Source organism: Oncorhynchus gorbuscha, linkage group LG09, assembly GCF_021184085.1.
Source record: "Oncorhynchus gorbuscha isolate QuinsamMale2020 ecotype Even-year linkage group LG09, OgorEven_v1.0, whole genome shotgun sequence".
Taxonomy (NCBI): domain Eukaryota; kingdom Metazoa; phylum Chordata; class Actinopteri; order Salmoniformes; family Salmonidae; genus Oncorhynchus; species Oncorhynchus gorbuscha.
This window is the reverse complement of record NC_060181.1, coordinates 19,248,910-19,273,275: the sequence shown is the minus strand read 5'-3', so window position 1 is coordinate 19,273,275 and position 24,366 is coordinate 19,248,910. Positions and strand designations below refer to the sequence as shown.

Genomic DNA, 24,366 nt, shown 5'->3' with positions numbered 1-24,366 from the left:
CTTTCCAATCAGCAGTGTAAGGTGGAGGAAGGTGGATCAGTCTGTAATATCCGGTCAGGGGGAATGAATGTGCATTTAGTTCTCATTAAAACTACACAGACTTATGGGAGCACTATTAGATTTGATCTAGCCTTTGGTCTCTCTCTCTAGACTGGAGTGATCCTACATGGAAGTGAAACTGTGCTCTGTGTCTGCCTCTATAAGCAGTGATCCTACCTGGAAGTGAAACTGTGCTCTGTGTCTGCCTCTATAGGCCGTGGTCGCTAGCAGGGTAGGACCACAGCAAACTCAGACGTCCCTACTGTACCTAACCTGAACTTGGAGCACAACCATTCTGGACTAAGGTAACAATGAGCATATTTTTTAGTTCCAGGGAATGGAGTCTTTTGGAGAAGTTAAGAAAGAAGAAGTAGGCTGTTGTCTGGGATTTTCAAAATGTTATTATTTTCTTGGTCTCTCAATAGGCGGGCTCTATAGGTTGACGATATCGTTGCATTAAAAACTCAGTGAGCATCAACATTTTAACTATCAACTGAAAGTCTCTTAACAATACAAAGGTTATAGTAGTTAGGTAACCAAGCAAAGGCTAATTTACAGTAAACTCAAATTTACAGTAAACTTGAATTTACAGCCGCTCTAAATAATACAGTTATGGCTAGTCAGGATTAGACTGTGACTCAAGAAATCGAAAACAACCGAAGAGAACAGATTACAAACAAAGCATATGAGGTTACACCACAGTCTGTTACATTCAAGACAAATGTGTCCATTAATGGGGAACTATTTGAGCATATCTTCATGTTATGATGAGCGGCTGGGCTCAGTGGGGAGTCACAAGATATGCACCACTGCACATGCCCACTCACCGTCTTGAGGGCAGTTCTCTGCTTCAAACCCAGATTATCCTGTAGTTGGCTATTTCTTCCAATCACATCATAATAATGTGTGACACGAGAGACAAGCACAATGAAAACTTAATAGGCCAACAAACACAAACAAAAGTAACATTTTAAACCTTTTCTCAAACTGATTAGAATATGTTTGCAGAACAGTTACTATTCACATGAAATTAAAATATTATAATTTTAATTCAAACACTGAATGCCTCCCTCTAATGTCTAGCACATCTAGCTAGATACGATGCACAATTCATCAATTCCCAACGTTACAGCTGTGATTAAATAATATTCACGTGGTGAGGAAAGATGTTTTCACACGTGATTACTACAGTATTCAATATAATATGGCTTTTGTAGCCTAGGCTACATATAGCAGACTAAACTATATTCAAATCAAATCAAATCAAATTTATTTATATAGCCCTTCGTACATCAGCTGATATCTCAAAGTGCTGTACAGAAACCCAGCCTAAAACCCCAAACAGCAAACAATGCAGGTGTAAAAGCAAATGGCTACATGTCATGCAAAAATATGAGAAATGCATATGAGAAAAATGCAAGATGAAGAGTAACATCTTCTCATGAATTGCAGGACTGATGACATACTGTAGCATAGACGTAGTAGGTGTAATAATATTGGTAGTTTATTATACATGTGTAACACCTGGGCTAAATAAGGTGATACGTTGTGTCAGTGAAACAGACTGTTGGGGGAACATGCTAACCAACAACACATCCTTGGAGGAATAGCAACATTGTTGCAAAATAACGTTAATGGTAAAATAGTTATATTGTAGTTACTAATAACTAACAATACCATATCATATAAATACTAGTTTGTTATCTAGATAAATACAAGTAGATTTAAACGACAAGGCACCTTTTTCCCTGAATAACTTGATAGGAAGCTAACGTTAGCTATTTGTTCCATGACAGTGTGAAGAAATGACCAGCCCACCAACCACATAGCTGTACCATGCTAGCTTGCTACTAGCTAACATTCATAACATGAAAAGGCGTGCATATTTCTCAATATTTCCATTTTAAATCTATACATACCCATATAAATCCATACAGGAACAACCGTTATGTCCATTTTTCATTGGAGTCGGGTGAATTTTACATGGAAAAATATGTTTTTCTCATCGCTAGTGGTTTGACAGCCATAACAAGCATCCCTGAAATTCCAGCCTCCGCCTCCTCCTTCCCGAGCGCTTTCATTGGTTGGAACATCTGGCGCAGAAACTGGAAAATAAAATGAGCAGTCAAACGATAATCTATAGAAAATTATGCAAATCAGTGGGGCAACTCCTATCATAAAAATGGGAATGATGCAATTTCATCTACGTTAAAAAGCATCACAATTTCAATTTACATAATCGAGTCACTAAAACAACGACCTGTCCGTCTGTGTTTCTGACTGTCTGTCTCTCGCTCTCTCTTTCTCTCACTCACTCACTCCCTCCCCCCTCTCTCGCCCTCTCTCAATTCAATTTCAATTTAAGGGGCATGGGAAACATATGTTATTGGCATGAGAAACATATGTTTACATTGCCAACCAAGTGAAATGGATAATAAACAAAAGTGAAATAAACAATAAAAAATAACATTAAACATTACACTCTCAAAAGTTCAAAAATAATAAAGATATTTCAAGTGTCATATTATGTCTATATACAAATAGTTAAAGTACAAAAAGGAAAATAAATAAACATACATTTCGGTTCTATTTACAATGGTTTTTGTTCTTCACTGGTGGCCCTTTTCTTGTGGCAACAGGTCACAAATCTTGCTGCTGTGATTTCACATTGTGGTTTTTCAGCCAATAGATATGGAAGTTTATCAAAATTTGATTTGTTTTCGAATTCTTTGTGGGTCTGTGTAATCTGAGGGAAATATGTGTCTCTAATAGGGTCACACATTTAGCAGGAGGTTAGGAAGTGTAGCTCAGTTTCCACCTAATTTTGTTTGCAGTGGACAAAAAAATAGGTGGAAACTGAGCTGCACTTCCTAACTGCATCCCTCGCTCTGTGCCTTGCTTCTAAAATTATGTAGATGTGATATTGACCCTGCGTGACCAACACAACCCCTCCATCCCTACCACCCCTCCTTGCAATGTGTAAGTCCAGCTGTAAAGAGGGCAGTGAGATGTCTGAGAAGTCTATTAAAATCTGTTCTCCCCCTGTGGTGAACCAGAGCAGACAGATGGCCATGCTCAGCCCCTCAGCCCCCTTTCCTCTTTGGGCTATTCAGCTCAGACAAGGGTCCTGAAGAAGGAAGAAAGGGTCAGTCACTCTTAAAGGCCCAGTACAGTTAAAATTCATGTTTTTCTGTGTTTTGGATCATATTGTGAAACAGCTGATGAAACTAATCAGTGTTAAGTCTGAAAATATTTGATCAGTGTTATTTTCTGGTTGAAAATCCAATCTACACAGGACCGTCTAATTAGCAGGTTTGCATGGGCGGGGGTTTCGGCTATCCATGGTGACATCATCATGCAGTAAATGAGTTAATAGTCAAATGAAAAACGTAGTTCCAAACCTTTCTACCAATGACAGAATGTTTTCAGCCCCCCCCCCCACTCAGATCACTCCCAGACAGTCCAACAAAATTATTTTTTGCCCATTTTAATGGAAATCTATTACAGTAAGGTATTTAATTGTTACCCAGAAATTTGATATTGATATAAAAACAGCTGCGTTGGGCCTTTAAGTCTCCATCTTGCTCCCTTGGAGTTTATTATGCTGGGCACAGATACAGCAGGACACACTGGTAATGCTTTTTCCACCACAAGTCTTTAGAAAGGTTCTGTTCCGGCATATATGATCAACGAGTGTGATCCACGATACGGTAGTATATTAAATGTGTAGAGATTTTTTATAATGATTTTGATTGGGTGCATTCAATGCACTGTGAAGAATAGTATAGCATCTCCTGTTCTCTGCAGTTCCCGGATGTTTTTCTTTCTCAATTTCCAATAAAAAAAATGAGGTTGCTTAGCAACATGTTGAGATTTGAGGTGCTAGTAATTGTGGGTGGAGATGGTGAATGTATTTCATAATATAGCCTATATACTGTAGTCTATATGGGGATTCCCATTCATTGGCCAGTTGAGGACTAAACACTGTAGTCAGTGGGGGAAACCATGTTTGTCAATAGAAGCCTTCTAGAATTCTGCTGGATTAGCACATGCCTTTACTCTGCCCGGGATCTCATTTTCTAAACAGACAAGCCTTTGATCCAGGTGATCATCATGCCAATGTGAAATCTATTTATCTCATAATGAACTGCATTAAACCTGATCCTCTCCCCTTCCTTCATTGCATCCCCAATATGATCATTTCAAGTGAATAGTGTACTAAATACAAAATATGACTATAATAATACCACAGTGAGAACTTGTTGTGATAGTGAGTAAAACGGCATCCCCACATTAAAAAAGGAATAATGAGCCCCTTTCAGATCCCAAAGATCCCTAGGTTCTTAATCACATGGCCCAGTCAGCTGCATATGCTATAAGCTGTTTCCTTTGACGCAATACTTTTATTCTAATATAATGTATTCTTAGCGTCTGCTAAATGACTTAAATGTAAATGTAAATTCATATGGTGTGTGGTGGTACATGTAACCCATTCGGTACTGTAAATGGTAGGATAAGTAAGTTTAACCTAACACTAACCCTAACCTTAACCACACTGCTAAACTTAAGCCTAACCCTAACCTTAAATGAAGACCAAAAACCACATTTTTGTTTTCATAAATTTCTATGATCAAGTCCATTTAGACTTTGTGGCTGTGGTAACTAGTGACAACCATAGTAAAGCCAGTGAAGTTATTTGTGGTGGCATTTTTTGCCAGACTGCACTTTACTGGACCGAACCATTACTGCGATAAGGTTAACCACCTGCCACATGTATATGCCATTTGCAAAACATCATATTTCCTAAATGTAAAATGTGTTTTTGTTACTAGTTGATTAAGATATATAAGATGTTTTCACATCCAGTTGAGCACCCTTCATTGAGATGGAATATTTAATAGCGTCGGCTCCCACATTGTGCACACGGCAGCATCACCCATTGCCTGCAATGGCGTTGTTTAGCGGTGTGTAGACCACGGCTTGTGTGTCAAAGTGTCAATAGGGCGACATAATACTAGACTATCGACGGGCTTGAATGGAAATGTCGTATTGGAGGGGATTTATAACGATGGCAGAGTATTTCATGTGAATTTTTACTGGACTATTTTATGTCACGGTCATTCATCACATGAATCAATGAACGAACGTAAGTCACTCTTTTGTTTTGTGCTTTGTGAAACATCGAGAGTAGCCAGGTGGAAACAGTTAACTTCTGCTTTTTCTATACATGATAAACAACACTATGCAGTAGCCCTATCGTTTTCCTTTACATGGGCTACTGAAATTAAATAATGTATTATAATATATAGAGTTCAAGTGGAGCTGACAACCATGCCTGTGTGGGTGATGCGCGTCTATCTGTTCGACGTAGGATAAAGCTCGAGCGGGCGGAAACAATTTTACACGTTCGAGTTTTATCTTCTGCATCTAGAAGTTTAACATTTATGTCCGACGTTGATAAAATGGCTGGGCGGATAGGCTACTGCTTTCCGAAAAAGATTCTAGCACGTTTGTCTTGTTTATCATAGCAGCAACGGGTGCGTTTGCAGAACGTTGCAATTTTTTGCATTTTTGTTGACCAGCTGATGATGAAAACATTTTGTCAAATTTATCCGATATCTTTTCACTTTGCAACATTTAAAAATGTATCTTTGTTCTCGTGTATCCTAGTGTTTTCCACCTGATACCCTACGTAGCCCATGTGGGATTATTTTTATTAGCAAATGTGAATTTCACAAACAGGGTGGTATGATGAAATTACATTAATATAATAGTAATAACACATACAAACACATTTGAAATAAGGGCATTTTATATTGAAATGAAAATGGCGTTGTTCATACTAAATTATATAAACATTATGACAAATGGAATGAACAGTGTATTTGGATCGTTTTTATCAATGGATTATATCACAGTTATGTGTGTGGTGTGTAAACAACTCCCCCTTGCACCCTTTCCCAAAAACCGCCCGTCTGGCCTGCATTTTTCTGCCTGCCTGTCTTTATGAGCTGAACTGTCCTTCAGTCCTTGACTTAATCGAGATGATCATGCAGAATGCCTCGGGCCGGGGCGGTGGGGAGACAAGACAGTAAATTACATGGTCAGACCTCAGGTTTAGGATAGGCTTCTATCCTACACGGAACATATTAACATTAGCTACATAATGGAGAGAAGGCATGTCTCTATCACACAAACATTGAATTTATGTTACAAGATGCTATAGTTCACATTTGTTCATGTATTCAACAATGTTCAAGATGTTTCATGTTTAGTTGAGTCTCTATCTTCAGATGGCCTACACATGATTTCAATCACCCATATTGATCAGTGCTTGTTTTAGCTTACACGTGAGGAAGTGAGTATTGATTAGATAAATGGGTCAACTCACTGCTTTCTAAACAGAGGCATCATTACCATCAGAATGTGTTTTAGTATTGATGGGTATAAATCCCTACAGTTGAATAACGGGATATTCTTTTTCACAATATTTCGTATTGTATCGTTTTGACAATATTGCAATATTTTTTGGGGCACTAGTAAAACTCCAGTACTTTTCCTTCATAGATTGTCCTCCATCTTCTTTTTAAATAGGGAGCCAATTTGTTTTCAGCACTTTTATTTCCATGACTGATCAAAAATGGTTTTCTCATGGCTCTCTCTTGTTTTTCTGCAGCAGACATATGGTGAGCAATATGTTTGGATTACGGAATCGCAATAAAATCACAGTATTGAATCGCAATACATATAGAATCGTGATAATCTCAATACATATCGTATTGGCACCCAAGTATCACGATAATAACGTATCGTAAGGTCCCTGGCAATTCCCAGCCCTAGCTTTTAGAGGGCAAATATAATTTATATTCAGTGCATTTCTTGTGCTAAGAGCTTTTAACAGATAGAGCATCGTCTATGATTACGTTGATTACGTTAATTCATGCTAGGAATGAATGGTGTTTATCAAATGTTCTAATGCTTGATTGCAATTGATCTTCACCTCATATTGTAGTGTAAAGCATAATTATGACAGTTTGGTTGGTATCTCTTTATCTAACAGGCATCGCCTTTTCTCTCCCAGGTGTCCATGGCCCCTAATGAAGTGTGAAATCAAATCACAGTGATAATCACACAGGCAGGAAACTCGCTGGATACTACAGTAGTATATGTGAGATGAAGACCCAGTGATGCTGCTGAGATCCCCTCCGCCTCCTCATCTCTGACGCCATCATGCTGAAGACGGAGGCCTCAGGGGAGAGGAGCAATCTCCGGAGCGCCTCTCCCCACCGCAACGCCTACAGGACAGAGTTCCAGGCCCTAAAGAAGGCCTTCGACCAGCCAACCCGGCAGGACAGCAAGGAGCCCCAGCTCAAGGACACTGAGCGGGTCACCCAGCGCCGGGGACGACAGTATGGTGCCCACGTTAGCCGCATCAAGGACATGTTCATGCAGATGCAGGGCACAGAGAGCTCCAGTACCTCCACCAGGCCGGAAGACCCGTCGCCTCAGAAGATGACCAAGCCCACCAACTTCATCAACAAAGTTGATGGCTCAGTCATCAAGCTCACGCAGCACCCTATAGCTGACCGAACCAGCGCAGGGTCAAAGGTCGTAGAGGCCAGGAAGCTGTTTGAGCAGCAGTCACGTGATGCGTCCCAATCGCCTGTCTACTCCTATGGCCGGGAGAAGAGGGGTTCCCATGAGCACCTGGATGACTGTCGAGGGTCGCGCTCCAACAGGGGCAGCACAGACTCCCTGGATTCACAGTGTTCCAGGACGGAAGCCCAGTCGCCCACCGTGAGCCAGCTGAGCGCTGTGTTTGAGAACGTCGACCACCAGGGAGGGGGTGGAGGGGGCCCATTCCGGCGAGGACGGGCACTCTACTCCCCTGATAACTTCCACCGGCACGGCGACCTCAGCGAAGATGACTCGCGCCAATCCCCGGTGTGTGGTGGAGGGTACAGGAACCGCGTGGGGGGCAAACTTCCCGTGTCCTCATCCTCAGAAGACCTCCTCAGCCCTAGCCCGCTGTCGGAGACGGTGGAGCTAAAACCCTTCCTGCATGAGGAGGAGCCCCAGGAGAGAGAGGAGACAGCAGGGGAGTTAGGACAGAGGGACAGAGAGAGACATCCCGTAAGGGCCACCACCAACGGAGGGGAAGTGAACGGATCGTATGAGGAGAAGCAGGCAGAGGAAACCGACACCTCCAGAGAGACTTCGAGAGTGACAGACTCAAGGTCCACAAATGATGCCACCGTCGGGGACAAGACTTCCGAGGACACCTATGATACCCCAGCTACCCCAGCCCAGGATGAAGCCCAGGATGAGGCAGAAGCCCGTGGGATGGAGGTGGAGAATGCCTCCTCCAGGCCCAGAGTCTTTCCAGAGGACCAGGCAGAAGAGCCCAATGAGGAATACAGTGGGAACGAGAGGGTGATTTTTAACGCGGACGGAGACGCTTGCTACCAGGGATGGGGGGAGAGCTGTACTGACCCTGAGGATGACCTTTACGGTGATGATGACGTCATCTATGACCCTGGGAATGATCTTACTGAGATCCCTGGTCTACCAGAGGAAGAGAAGGAGGATATCCCTCCGAAGAGGAAACTACGATTCAGCACCAAACCCATGATGGTAAGTCTGTTTTTTCATGTTGTGGCCTTTGACCTCATCAGTGTTGGGTAATATTTCTGGGTGTAAGGTGCTGGGTCAGGTTCATATTTCCCCCACTAATGCTTAAGGTTAGGATTGATGGAGGAAAATGTGACCCTAGATCTGTTAACATTTAATGTTTTTCGGGTCATATAATTATGATGAGATAATCTGAGTTTAGCCGACTCCCTTCATGTCCCAAAATACCATTTATAATACCATTAGTCAGGTAATACCATCAGTCAGATTATACCATTAGTCAAGTGATACCATCAGTCAAGTGATACCATTAGTCAGGTGATACCATCAGTCAGGTGATACCATCAGTCAGGTGATACCATTAGTCAGGTGATACCATTAGTCAAGTGATACCATCAGTCAGGTGATACCATCAGTCAGGTGATACCATTAGTCAGGTGATACCATTAGTCAAGTGATACCATCAGTCAGGTGATACCATCAGTCAGGTGATACCATTAGTCAGGTGATACCATTAGTCAAGTGATACCATCAGTCAGGTGATACCATTAGTCAGGTGATACCATTAGTCAGGTGATACCATTAGTCAAGTGATACCATCAGTCAGGTGATACCATTAGTCAGGTGATAGCATTAGTCAAGTGATACCATCAGTCAGGTGATACCATTAGTCATGTGATACCATTAGTCAGGTGATACCATTAGTCAAGTGATACCATCAGTCAGGTGATACCATTAGTCAGGTGATACCATTAGTCAGGTGATACCATTAGTCAGGTGATACCATCAGTCAGGTGATACCATCAGTCAGGTGATACCATTAGTCAGGTGATACCATTAGTCAAGTGATACCCTTAGTCAGGTGATACCATTAGTCAGGTGATACCATTAGTCAAGTGATACCATCAGTCAGGTGATACCATTAGTCAGGTGATACCATCAGTCAGGTGATACCATTAGTCAGGTGATACCATTAGTCAAGTGATACCCTTAGTCAGGTGATACCATTAGTCAGGTGATACCATTAGTCAAGTGATACCCTTAGTCAGGTGATACCATTAGTCAGGTGATACCATTAGTCAAGGGATACCATTAGTCAGGTGATACCATTAGTCAGGTGATACAATCAGTCAGGTGATACCATTAGTCAGGTGATACCATTAGTCAAGTGATACCATTAGTCAGGTGATACCATCAGTCAGGTGATACCATCAGTCAGGTGATACCATTAGTCAGGTGATACAATCAGTCAGGTGATACCATTAGTCAGGTGATACCATTAGTCAAGTGATACCATTAGTCAGGTGATACCATTAGTCAGGTGATACCATCAGTCAGGTGATACCATCAGTCAGGTGATACCATTAGTCAGGTAATACCATTAGTCAGGTGATACCATTAGTTAGGTGATACCATCAGTCAGGTGATACCATCAGTCAGGTGATACCATTAGTCAGGTGATACCATTAGTCAGGTGATACCATCAGTCAGGTGATACCATCAGTCAGGTGATACCATTAGTCAGGTGATACCATCAGTCAGGTGATACCATCAGTCAGGTGATACCATTAGTCAGGTAATACCATTAGTCAGGTGATACCATTAGTTAGGTAATACCATTCGTCAGGTGATACCATTAGTCAGGTGATACCATTAGTCAGGTGATACCATCAGTCAGGTGATACCATCAGTCAGGTGATACCATTAGTCAGGTGATACCATTAGTTAGGTAATACCATTCGTCAGGTGATACCATTAGTCAGGTAACTTGTATTTGGAGATTTGAAAATAGAACACTCCTCAACCTACAGCACCAATGGTAGCTATGTCTCTCTGATGAAGAAGATGATGATGATGATGCAGTAGAGCGTAACAGCCATAAACTTATTTAACTATCTAGACAAAGCCTGGGGGTCTGGTAGCAATGTGGTATTCGGGGTCACACTGCTGCCTTCTGGGTAATGTGTGCATGAAAAGCTAACCGTATATTCGTCATCATTCTGGCTCAGCGGCCAGTCGGTCTTCACACCGGTAGAGACCTTGATGTGTTTTAACCTCCATTCCATGAGTGTGTCAGTCAGTTCATCAATGTTCTTGGTATTATTCACTAGCCACAAAACGGAAGCAAAGTGGCTGAAGTGGGCAGGGGCTACCTGAACTTGTTTTGGTTTAAGATGTAAATGTTTTGCTACGGTGTGAACTAATGAATATGACCCAGGTCTCCAAGTGGGAAATGGTGTGGATTGATTGGGTAACATTGTGAGCTGTGCATTAGATGTGTGTATCCTGCCGAGTCATGTTAAGTACATTTATCAGAATATGAAACAGGACAAGGAATTATGTTGATGTAGATTTTTAGAATATGTTTGCATCACATTTATGCATAGCAGGACAGATGAATTCAGCAAATGTATTCTGAATATATAAAACTCTTTATGTTATTAAAGTTCTTTTTTCAAAGGATTACATCCAGTTTATAATGGGTGCGTCTCAATTCAAATTCCTCCAGTTGGTTTATTTCCTTGTTCTTGAAGATCTGTTAACTCTCTGGGAAACAATGACTTCCCTGTCTGTGTTATTGCTACTGATATGAACAATAACACTGATCAAGAACTGTGTGTGTGTGAGAGAAGGGAGTGTGTGTTGTGTGTTAGTGTGTGTGCGTGTACGCGTGCTAGTGTGTGTGTGTGAAGGGAGTGTCTATCAAGATCAGAGGCTAGCTAAGACAAACATTCCACAGGTTTGGGATAGATCCTATTAACATGCTGTAACGGAGTAGAACAATTACCCCAGTTATATGTGATGTTGGACCGCTAATCTTCCTCACACACTTACACACACACACACACACACACACACACACAGGAGCAGCCGGAACACACACTCATGGAGGCACATAAATGCGCACACCAGCACACACACATATATACACACGTGTGTGCTGTGGCCTTTCCCTTACCAAAGAGGATAGGATCAGCGAGGTTTACTTTTTCGTACAGTATGAAGTATATCATATTCGTTGAATACCGTTATCAGATCACATCCCCACGCTACGCAAAAATGTTATTCTCAGATAAGCCAGCTGATTGTAAATGTTATTCTGTATATAGGTCTGTCAGCCGTGCTGCCCAAATGTATTATAATGATGCAAATAAACCATAACCAGCCATCACAATATGTAACAGTGACTGCTTTTAAAACATGAATATTGGGTTAAGAGTTCAACCATTTCATCCCACTGCTCCTATTAATATACAATATAAGGACTCAAAACATTTCCAAAGAGCTATAAAGAGGTTATTGTTCCAAGACAGTCTGTGTTTGTGCATGTGTGTGATACGATAATAGAAAATACAAAAACTACACATTCAAATTGAGTTTTGAGACTCTAAAATCAATCATGGTCAAACGTGTGTGTGTGTGTGTGTGTGTGTGTGTGTGTGTGTGTGTGTGTGTGTGTGTGTGTGTGTGTGTGTGTGTGTGTGTGTGTGTGTGTGTGTGTGTGTGTGTGTGTGTGTGTGTGTGTGTGTGTGTGTGTGTGTGTGTGTGTGTGTGTGTGTGTGTGTGTGTTGAAATGTTAAGCAGCTCCAGACATCTGTTCTCCCAGAGAAGGTATTACCTCTTGCTCTTTAATCATATATAATATTAAACTGAGGCAGTGTTTCTTTCTCCCTCTCTCTCTCCCCTCTCCTTCTCTATCTCCCCTCTCCTCTCTCTCTCCCCTCTCCTCTCTCCCCTCTCCTTCTCTATCTCTATCTCCCCTCTCATTCTCTATCTCCCCTCTCCTCTCTCTCTCCCCTCTCATTCTCTATCTCCCCTCTCCTTCTCTATCTCTCTCCCTTCTCTCTCTTCCCTCTCCTCTCTCTCTCTCTCCCCTCTCCTTCTATCTCCCCTCTCCTTCTCTCTCTCTCCCTTCTCTCTCTTCCCTCTCTTCTCTCTCTTCCCTCTCCTCTCTCCCCTCTCCTTCTTTATCTACCCTCTCCTTCTCTCTCTCTCCCCTCTCCTTCTTTATCTACCCTCTCCTTCTCTCTCTCTCTCCCCCCTCTCCTCTCTCTCTCCCCTCTCATTCTCTATCTTCCCTCTCCTTCTCTATCTCTATCTCCCCTCTCCTCTCTATCTCCCCTCTCCTTCTCTATCTCTCTCCCTTCTCTCTCTTCCCTCTCCTCTCTCTCTCCCCTCTCCTTCTCTATCTCCCCTCTCCTTCTCTATCTCTCTCCCTTCTCTCTCTTCCCTCTCCTCTCTCTCTCCCCTCTCCTTCTCTATCTCTCTCCCTTCTCTCTCTTCCCTCTCCTCTCTCTCTCCCCTCTCCTTATTTGTCTACCCTCTCCTTCTCTCTCTTCCCTCTCCTCTCTCTCTCCCCTCTCCTTCTTTGTCTACCCTCTCCTTCTCTCTCTCTCTCCCCCCTCTCCTCTCTCTCTCCCCTCTCTTTTTCTCTCTCTCCCACAGCGAACAAACAGTGTTCTGTCTTTTGTTCCGGCTCATGAAAGAGATATTTCTCCCTGAGCTTGGCCCTTCACTGGGGCTGACCACGCAGGAGACCCGCTTGACCCCGAGGCAGGCAAACTTACAATGAAGAACATTGAAATGAATAGATGTAGTCAGTTAATCTTACTTAAAAAATATATGTAATATGTCTTGGTGCCTCTCAAAGTGGATAAAATGATCTTGACATCCCGTTTCTAAACCTTAAAGGGACAATCTGCAGTTGCTATATTAATTTTTGGAGTTATAAATGAATTATATTTACCTATTGATTCTTGAATAATTTAACTTATGAATAACTCATGAGTTTAAAGTACTACTTGATCTTGGTATTTTGCTAGGATCCCCATTAACTGTTGCGAAAGCAGCAGCTATTCTTCCTGGGGTCCACACAAAACATATCGTACCGCATCAGAACCCAAAATGTTTATTCCAATGTTTGTAAACAAAGTAGATGTAAACACGCACTATATAGACTATAAACATGGTTAAAGCTATAATCTTGATACAATGGATGGTCAGTTCTTTCATTCACTCTCAGTCCTTTTCATGTCTATTCATTTGAGAGTGGTTACATTTCTCGTGCTCCAGTCCTCAGGTTTTCTGTTGTTTCAACCTCTGATTCCTGCTTTAATAGATCTGAGAATCTATTTGGAGGCTGCTGGTGGCTTGGGGAAAACTGGTACATAAAGCTTGTGGCGGCTGGCGATATAAAAACACACTTTGTTTATTCCTTTCTGCATTGATGCACACAGATGCAGAAATATCTATTTATGCCGATATACGTCTCTATACAAACAGAATGCTTGTTTAACTAACTGATTTTTATTGTTTATATCTAGGCACCAGATGATCTCCATACACCCATTTATCTGTCAGTGTGTGGAGGGACATTGCTCGGCTCGTCCGAGGCAGAGCCAGCCTCTTCTCATGGTGGGTCTGGGTCTGACACATAGGACATCAGTCTTACTGGTCATTGGATCCACTCAGCTTATCCTTGGCATCATGGCCTCCTCAGCCAGTCATTGGTTGCATCCAAAAAGGCAGCCTTTTGCCTACTTAGTGCACTACTTATGACCAGGGCCCATTGGGCTGTAAAGAGAATAGGGTGCCATTTAGGGCACATACATGGTCACATCTCAAGACTCTGCTGTGCTGGTGTGTTACTGTGCAGCTCCCTCTGTAGCCTCCAGGTTCTACAGTCACAGTTCATATCATATAGGATTAGAATGGTCAATCCAGAACATGAGAAATGGGATGCTTTAGGATTCTTTGATCTATATAGCTCACCCTTAATCCACATTGAATCATTCTGGGGAATAGCAGAATACTTACACAGAGAACTACAGTACTGTGTGCCTTTGCACCAAGGACTTTTCAACATTAGTAACTAACTGTCTGTTCTAATTGAATGGTCATTTGCTCTTGTTCAGGATACTGGTAATCCAAACAAGGGCCTCTACCACCTCTTTCTGAGATTCTCTCCCTGTCACTGTCCCCTCTCCTCTTTATTGCCTTTAATAAATACTGGCTCTTGTGACAGCTTCCTTGCCTGAGAACTAGAAACCTATGTGAGCTCTCCAAGCTATCACAGAGGCTTTATCTCAATGGGTTACCACAGTCATGTGGTCTGAAGGAGACTCTGGTTCAAACCCAGTGGGTCACACCTACTGTTGTAGGACCTATAGTCCCTCGCTTTCTCTGATTCCTTCCCTATCTTCCTCCACTTCAATGGTGTTTATAGCAGCTGTAATGAAACGTTTGTGTCTAATATGGAAAAGTTGCTTTTGCCTCAGCTGTGACATCTTGATTTCCTAATGGAATGAAGCACATGTGAAGGACTGACTGGTAGGCAGAGGCACTAGTGAATGAACATTGAAGTGATTGTGTAATTGTATCCTCTCTGTGCTGCACTTACATCAAATAGGCTAGCGTTTAGTCTGTTAGGGTTTCTGCTCACCGTTTAGCCCACTGTACTCAATCAGTTACATGCTGAGTAGTGAAGAATGTAGCTCTGAAGAACCAAAGGCATATTAAATCAATGTGGAGAGGAGTAGGTCTATTCTGAGAGGGGCTGAATTTATTGAACAGTCAGCATTACAGAGAAAGTATGGACAGTTTTATGTTGTACTCTACCTTTGTTTTCATTTGACTCTGATAAAGGGTTGGGATTGTCTAGTTCAGGGTGTTAGTGTGCATTCCTCTACAAATGGTCAAGAGCTGTGCATCCTCCATAACACAACCAAGCCGCACTGCCCACATAACCCGGAAGGTATCTTTCTACATGAAATAACATCATCATCTGAAAATGTTAGCCTTTTCCCCATTTAAAAAACATAAACATTAAGCCCTTTTTATGGTCTCCAATGGGTTGGGATTGTCTAGTTCAGGGTGTAGGTGAAGGTCAAGAGCAGTGCATCCTCCATAACACAACCAAGCCGCACTGCCCACATAAGGAAACACCATATACCTGGCGACTGTGTCAGCATGCATTGCACCTGGCCCGCCACAGGAGTTGCTAGAGCGTGATGGCACAGGAACATCCCTGCCAGCCAAATCCTCCCCTAACCTGGATGATGCTGGGCCATTTGTGGGTCTCCCAGGAACAGACCGCTGCAACAGAGCCTGGACTCAAACCAGGATCTCTAGTGGCACAGCTAGCACTGCGATGCAGTGCCTTAGACCACTGTTCCACTCGGGAGGCCCCTTCACTTTAGCCTCCTAACAGGATTAGGTCCTCTAGCCTGGCTACAGATCTGTTTGTACTTGAGCCAACAATGCAGACTATCAAAGGTAGTCTGAGGATTAATTGTCTAAAGCACATCTGGACAAGGCTATAGCATAGGGGCATAGGGGCTAAAGAGCCTCCGGAAGAGGCTGATATTCAGGGACAGAGAGACTGAGGATTTTGTTCGTATACAGTTGATAGGTTGTTTTCCCTTCTAAATATTCAGAGAGAATTTGGTGCTATTCTTGTGTGAACAAAACCATCGCACACAGGTCTATGACAATGTCTCTCTCTCCATCCCCACCCTCCCTCTGACTGAACTCAGTGAAGCAGTGTGACTCCCTCCCGTCAGACTGAACAATCTGTAATCTGTGTTGGGCTGTAATGAGACCGACCACGTAATCTGTGTTGGTCTGTAATGAGGCCGACCATGTAATCTGTGTTGGTCTGTAATGAGGCCGACCATGTAATCTGTGTTGGTCTGTAATGAGACCGACCATGTAATCTGTGTTGGTCTGTAATGAGACCGACCACGTAATCTGTGTTGGTCTGTAATGAGACCGACCATGTAATCTGTGTTGGTCTGTAATGAGACCGACCATGTAATCTGTGTTGGTCTGTAATGAGACCGACCATGTAATCTGTGTTGGTCTGTAATGAGACCGACCATGTAATCTGTGTTGGTCTGTAATGAGACCGACCATGTAATCTGTGTTGGTCTGTAATGAGATGAAACATGTAATCTGTGTGGGGCTGTAATGAGACCGATTATGTAATCTGTGTTGTGCTGTAATGAGACTGAACCAGTAATCTGTGTTCGTCTGTAATGAGGCTGAATTTGTAATATGTGTTGGGCTGTAATGTAATCTGTATTCTTCCACATTTTGTTACGTTACAGCCTTATTTTACAATGGATTAAATTAACAAATGATCCTCAGCAATCAACAAACAATACCCCTTAATGACAAAGCAAAAACAGATTTTTTGACATTTGAGCAAATGTATCAAATATTTTAAACAGAAAGACCTTATTTGAATAACTATTCAGACCCTTTGCTATGAGACTCGAAATTGAGCTCAGATGCATCCTGTTTCCATTGAACGTCCTTGAGATGTTTCTACAACTTGACTGGAGTCCACCTGTGGTAAATTAAATTGATTGGACATGATTTGTAAAGGCACACACCTGTCTATATAAGGTCCCACAGTTGACAGTGCATGTCAGAGCAAAAACCAAGCCATGAGATCGAAGGAATTTTCCGTAGAGCGCCGAGACAGGATTGTGTCGATGCACAGATCTGGTGAAGGGTACCAATTTTTTTTCAGCATTGAAGGTGAACACGGTGGTCTCCATCATTCTTAAATGGAATAAGCTTGGAACCACCAAACTCAGCAATCGGGGGAGAAGGGCCTTGGTCAGGGAGGTGACCAAGAACCCGATGGTCACTTTGATAGAGCTCTAGAGTTCCTCTGTGGAGATGGGAGAACCTTCCAGAAAGGTCCAACTCTGAAGCACAACACCAATAAGGCCTTTATGGTAGAGTGGCCAGACGGAAGGCACTCCTCAGTAAAAGGCACATGACAGCCCGCTTGGAGTTTGTCAAAATGCACCTAAAGACTCAGACCATGAGAAACAAGATTCTCTGGTATGATGAAACCAAGATTGAACTCTTGGCCTGAATGCCAAGCGTCACATCTGGAGGAAACCTGGTACCATCCCTACGGTGAAGCAAGGTGTTGGCAGAATCTTGGGGATGTTGGGGATGTTTTTCAGTGGCAAGGACTGGGAGACTCGTCAGGATTGAGGCAAAGATGAACGGGTCAAAGTACAGAGAGATCCTTGATGAAAACCTGTTCCAGAGCGCTCAGGACCTCAGACTGGGGCGAAGGTTCACCTTCCAACAGAAAAACAACCCTAAGCACACAGCCAAGACAACGCAAGAGTGGCTTCAGGACAAGTCTCTGAATTTCCTTGAGTGGCCCAGCCAGAGCCCAGACTTAAACCTGATTGATCATCTCTAGAGAGACCTGAAAATAGCTGTGCAGCAACGCTCCCCATCCAACCTGACAGAGCTTGAGAGGATCTCAGAGAGGAATGGGAGAAACTCCCCAAATACAGGTGTGCCAAGCTTTTAGCGTCATACCCAAGAAGACTTGAGGCTGTAATCACTGCCAAAGGTGCTTCAACAAAGTACTGAGTAAAGGGTCTGAACACTTAAGTAAATGTTTTCTTTTTAATAAATTAGCGGAAATTTCTGAGGTATTGTGTGTAGATTGATGAGGGGAAAAATCAATTGAATAAGTTTCAGAATAAGGCTGTAACCTAACAAAATGAGGAAAAAGTCAAGGGGTCTGAATACTTTCTGACTGCACTGTTTATCCCTCTGTGTGTATTATTCATGATGTGGTGTTTTTGTTTGCTTGTTTCGGTGACACCCAACCCTCTGGGATTACATGTGTAATGATCCAGGAAACCTGAGCCGAGGCCTGTGGTTATGGAGGCCTCCTGCCCAGTCTGTCGTCAGTTGTTGGTCGATGATGTGTAGAGAGGTCCGTGTCAGTCGCCTCTCGTCCCCTCTTGTCACTTCACTGTCCTCTCACAGAGGCAGAGCGCGTCGTATTGTCCCGATGCCCTGTTCTTACAGAACACCAGATGAACATCCCAAATTGCACCCTATTCCCTAGTGCACTACGTAGGGAATGGGGTGCTGTTTGGGACTGAACCTAGGAGGCCTCTTAACAGTGATACAGTGTTCAGTGTTGTGCAGAGCCACCCAGCCAAGAGTGCTACTGCCATCTCACTCCGTGCTCTCGCCCGTTGTGGGTCAAACACTAATGCATCAGAGATTCTCTGAGGCCAACACGTGGAAAGTTAAAAACACATACAATACAGTATGTTGCACTGTATACAATGTTCAAGTGAGCTACTGTCATCAACCAAGTGAAGGAATGATGGAATGGTTGAAATTCTCTATGGCAGTTTCCATGATATTGTCAGTGTAGCTCACAATCTATCAGGCAACCAACCCAGTCATTCTAACTAGCCTAATGAATAACATGGGATTTGAGAGGGCGTATGGATTGAAGAGACACATTATAGTAGTTAGTGCCTTAACAACCATGGTGCTTTTGTTAGCATGGAGAATGTATGCCCCTCCTGCCCACACATTGAATGCGTTCCAAATGGCACTCTATTCCCTATATTGAGCCCTACGGGCCCTGGTCAAAAGTAGTGCACTACAAAGGGAATAGGGTGCCATTTGGGACGTTACCATTGTATGTGAAGGAGGCGAATGCATGACATGAAGGAGACAATTATTGACTTCCCATTCAGGGTCTGTCATTCTTTCTTGGGCAGATAAGCTGCCAACAGGGTCAGCGATTTGGTTCATGTCAAGTAACAAGCCAAGCAAGGAAAAGTAACCTGGATGGATTTAAGGCCTGTATGCAAACATTTCTGGATGGGTTGTCTTTATAGAAAAGTCTAGCGCTGTGCTTGTCAAGCTGGAGATCTGTTGTTGTGCGTCCCAAATGGCACCCTATTCATGATGTAGTGTACTACTTTTGACCAGGGCCCATAGTTCTGACTCATCACATTCTCTCTCCACAACAACATGCTCTTTTCACAGAGGCCAATGTTACTCTGCTCTGCGCTGCCTGCAGGTTTTGGAAAAGACTGAGGAGGAAAATTCTCCCTTCTCTTTCTCTTCCTTAGTTTCTCTCTCCATTCTCTGTTTCTCTCTAACCCCCCTTCTCTCTCTCTCTCTCGCTCTCTCTCACTCTCTCTCTCTAATGATGTAGGCCATCATTGTAAATAAGAATTTGCTCTTAACTGACTTGCCTTGTTAAAAAAGGTTAAATAAAAAATGAAAATAAATAAAATAACCCATCTTCTCTCTCTCTCTCTCTCTCTCTCTCTCTCTCTCTCTCTCTCTCTCTCTCTCTCTCTCTCTCTCTCTCTCTCTCTCTCTCTCTATCAAATCAAATGACTTTATAGGCATGGGAAACATATGTTTACGTTGCCAAAGCAAGTGAAATAGATATAAACAAAAGTGAAATAAACAATATAAAATTAACAGAAAACATTACACTCACATATGTTCCAATGGAATAGACAAGAAACAAAATCTAAATAAACAAGGGAAATATTAGTAAACATTAAACTCACAAAGGTTTTAGAAGAATATTGACATTTCAAATGTACAGTGTTGTATCAATGAACAAATAGTTGGAGTACGATCAGATCAGTGTGATCTGTGGAAAATGTGTGTCTCTAATGTGCTCAAAAATTTGGCAGGAAGTTAGGAAGTGTAGCTTAGTTTCCACCTCATTTTGTGAGAAGTGTGCATATACTGTAGCCTGTAATCTCTTGAGAGCCAGGTCTGCCTACGGTGGCCTCTCTCAATGGAAAGGCTATGTTCACTGAGTCTGTACATACAGTAGTCAAGGATTTTCTTCATTTAGGGTCAGTCACAGTGGTCAGGTATTCTGCCACTGTGTACTCTCTGTTTAGGGGCAAATAGCATTCCAATTTGCTCTGTTTTCTGGTTGATTCTTTCCACTGTGTTTTTGCTTTCTCATATTTTGGTTGGGTCTAATTGTGTTGCTATCCTGGGGCTCTGTGGGGTTTGTTTGTATTTGTGAACAGAGCCCCAGAACCAGCTGGCTGAAGGGACTCTTCTCTTGGTTCGTCTCTCTCTAGGTGAGGGCTTTGTGGTAGAATGTGTGGGCATTGCTTCCTTTTAGGTGGTTGTAGAATTGAACTACTCCTTTCTGGATTTTGATAACTAGTGGGTACATTCCTAATTATACACTGCATGCATTGTTAGGGGTTTTGCATTGTTCACAAAGTATATTTTTGCAGAATTTTGCATGCAGTCTTCATTTGGACCTCACAACCATGGAGGGCAATGGGCTCTATGACTGATTCAAGTATTTTTAGCCAGATCCTAATTAGGATGTTGAGTTCAATGTTCCTTTTGATGGCATAGAAGACCCTTCTTGCCTTGTCTCTTAGATCGTTCACAGCCCTGTGGCTGTTACCTGTGGTGTTGATGTTTAGGCCGAGGTAGGTATTCTTTGTGTGCTCTAGGGCCATAGTGTCCTGGCTGACTGGCGGATCATGGCAGACTGGCGGCTCTGGCGGCTCCTTGCAGACTGGCGGCTCCTTGCAGACTGGCGGCTCTGGCGGCTCCTTGCAGACTGGCGGCTCTTTGCAGACTGGCGGCTCTGGCGGCTCTTTGCAGACTGGCGGCTCTGGCGGCTCTTTGCAGACTGGCGGCTCTGGCGGCTCCTTGCAGACTGGCGGCTCTGACTGGCAGCTCAGACTGGCGGCTCTGGCGGATCCTGGCTGAATGGCGGCTCTGGCGGATCCTGGCTGAATGGCGACTCTGGCGGATCCTGGCTTACTGGCGGCTCTGAAGGATCCTGGCTGACTGGCGGCTCTGGCGGATCCTGTCGGCTCTGGCGGCTCCTTGCAGACTGGCGGGAGACTCTAGCAGCTCTGGACAGGCAGGAGACTCTAGCAGCTCTGGACAGGTGAGGCGCACTGTAGGCCTGGTGCGTGGTGCCGGCACTGGTGGTACTGGGCCGAGGACACGCACCTCAGGACTAGTGCGGGGAAGAGAAACAGGGAGTACTGGGCTCTGGACATGCACAGGAAGCCTGGTGCGGGGGGCTGCCACCGGAGGACTGGTGCGTGTAGGTGGCACTGGACGTGCAGGGCCAGGGAGGTGCACAGGAGGCCTGGTGCGTGACGCTGGCACAGTCTTCACCATACGACGAGCACGCACCTCAGGACGAGTATGGAGAGCTGACCCAGGTGCCATCAAATCCCCTACACGCTCCGTCGGGCGAATGCCGTGCCTCATGCACCAACACAGCACCTCCCTCATAACTCTCTCTCCTCCAATTTCCCCATTAACTCCTTCACGGTCTCTGCTTCGCTCACCTCCAACACCGGCTCTGGTTCCATCCTTGGCTCCTCACGGCAAGCAGGGGGAGTTGGCTCAGGTCTGACTCCTGATTCTCCCTGTGCCTCCCCCCAAGAAAGTTTTGGGGCTTCCTCTCGGGCTTCCTCCCGCGCCGCCGTGCTCGTTTCGCCAACTCCATTCTCCTGTAACCCTCCTCACACTGCTCCAGCGAATCCCAGGCGGGCTCCGGCACTCTCCCTGGGTCGACCGCCCACCTGTCTATCTCTTCCCAAGTTGTATAGTCCAGATACTGCTCCCATGTCCAGAAATCCTGACATCGCTGCCGCTCCTGCCCGTTACCACACTGCTTGGTCCTGTTGAGGTGCGTGGTTCTGTAACGGTTTTCTTCCTGGGAAGGAGAGGAGGACCGAAATGCAACGTAGTTCGTGTTCAACATATTTAATAAAAGACGATAATGTGAACACTACACAAATACAAAATAACAAATGTGGCAAAACCCGAAACAGTCCTATCTGGTGCAGAGAACACAAAGACAGGAAACAACCACCCACAAAGTACTCACAGAATATGGCTGCCTAAATATGGTTCCCAATCAGAGACAACGATTGACCGGTGCCTCTAATTGAGAACCAATCTAGGCAACCATAGACCTATAAATTAACTAGAAATGAAACAGCCCCATAAACATACAAAAACCCCTAGACCAGGCATAACACATACATCCCCCATGTCACACCCTGACATAACCAAAATAATAAAGAAAACAAAGATAGCTAAGGCCAGGGCGTGACAGTTTGTTTGTCAATAAAGGTGTGCAGGGTGTATACATGGTCTGTCGGACGGTATTTTGGTAAGAAGCCAATTTGACATGTGCTCAGGACATTGTTTTCACAGAGGAAATGTTGGAGTCTGCTGATAATGATACTGCAGAGGATTTTTCAGAGATTGTGCTGACTCATATGACTCTGTATTGGTTTCAAGTGGATTGGGGTGATCAGGTCTTGGTTCCAAATATTAGGAATATGCCAGAGCTGAAGATGATGCTGAAGAGTTTAAAAATAGCCTATTTGTGGTCTGTGTATTTTATAATTTTGTTTAGAAAAACATCAACACCACAGGCCTTTTTGGGTTGGAGGGTTTGTATTTTGTAATTGGAGAATCCAGTGGGTTCTGGTAGGCTTTAATAGTTGATTCTAAGTTTAGTATATGATCATGGGTTTTTCCTCTTGGTTCTTTGTTAAATGGTAGAAAAGGTTGGAGAAGTGGTTTATCTGATTCTATGAATTCTTCAATCACAATGAGCTGTTTTCTGTCACGCTGTTCCTTCTTTTTTCTTAGTGTATTTCTGTATTGTTTTAGTGTTTCACCTACTGTAGGAGTTCCCTAGAAAACCTACCATTGACTATGTACAGTTGAAGTTGGAAATTTACATACACCTTAGCCAAATACATTTAATACAGTTTTTCACAACTCCTGACACTTAATCCTAGTAAAAGTTCCCTTTCTTAGGTCAGTTAGGATCACCACGTTATTTTATGAATGTGAATTGTCAGAATAATAGTAGAGAGAATGATTTATTTCAGCTTTTATTTCTTTCAACACATTCCCAGTGGGTCAGAAGTTTACATGCACTCAATTAGTATTTGGTAGCAATACCTTTAAATTGGTTAACTTTGGTCAAATGTTTCAGGTAGCCTTCCACAAGCCTCCCACAATAAGTTGGGTGAATTTTGGTCCATTCCTCCTGACAGAGCTGGTGCAACTGAATCAGGTTTGTAGGCCTCCTTGCTTGCATGCTTTTTCAGTTCTGCCCACAAATTTTGAATAGGATTGATTTCAGGGCTTTGTGATGGCCACTCCAATACCTTGACTTTGTTGTCCTTAAGCCATTTTGCCACAACTTTGGACGTTTGCTTGGGGTCATTGTCCATTTGGAAGACCCATTTGCGACCAAGCTTTAACTTCCTTACTGATGTCTTGAGATGTTGCTTCAATATATCCTTATAATTTTCCTTCCTCATGAAGCCATCTATTTTGTGAAGTGCACCAGTCCCTCCTGTAGCAAAGCACCCCCACAACATGATGCTGCCACCCCCGTGCTTCACAGTCGGGATGGTGTTCTTCGGCTTGCAAGCCTCCCCCTTTTTCCTCCAAACATAATGATGGTCGTTATGACCATACAGTTCTATTTTTGTTTCATCAGAGCAGAGGACATTTCTCCAAAAAGTACGATCTTTGTCCCCATGTGCAGTTGCAAACCGTAGTCTAGCTTTTTTATGGCAGTTTTGGAGCAGTGGCTTCTTCCTTGCTGAGCGGCCTTTCAGGTTATAAGTCGATATAGGACTCGTTTTACTGTGGATACTTTACTGTGGATACTTTTGTACCTGTTTCCTCCAGCATCTTCACAAGGTTCTTTGCTGTTGTTCTGGGATTGATTTGCACTTTTTGCACCAAAGTATGTTCATCTCTAGGAGACAGAACACGTCCTGAGCGTTATGATGGCTGCGTGGTCCCATGGTGTTTATACTTGCATACTATTGTATGTACAGATGA

The 24,366-nt window shown here is 43.4% G+C and overlaps 1 protein-coding gene and 1 pseudogene across 3 annotated transcripts in view; one reads left to right on the top strand and one right to left on the bottom strand.

Moving 5' to 3' along the window:
• LOC124043248 (epsilon-sarcoglycan-like) overlaps positions 1 to 2,118 on the bottom strand; it is a 37,081-nt gene extending 34,963 nt beyond the window's left edge. Inside the window, exon 1 of one of the 3 annotated variants that reach the window (XM_046361621.1) lies at positions 1,959 to 2,118. In XM_046361621.1, coding sequence (XP_046217577.1) covers positions 1,959 to 1,995 — 37 coding nt within the window. In that variant the 5' untranslated portion in view covers positions 1,996 to 2,118. The remainder of the gene's footprint in view (positions 1 to 1,958) is intronic. The other 2 variants (XM_046361620.1, XM_046361622.1) reach the window with 2 other exon arrangements.
• LOC124043247 overlaps positions 28 to 24,366 on the top strand; it is a 115,791-nt pseudogene continuing 91,452 nt past the window's right edge.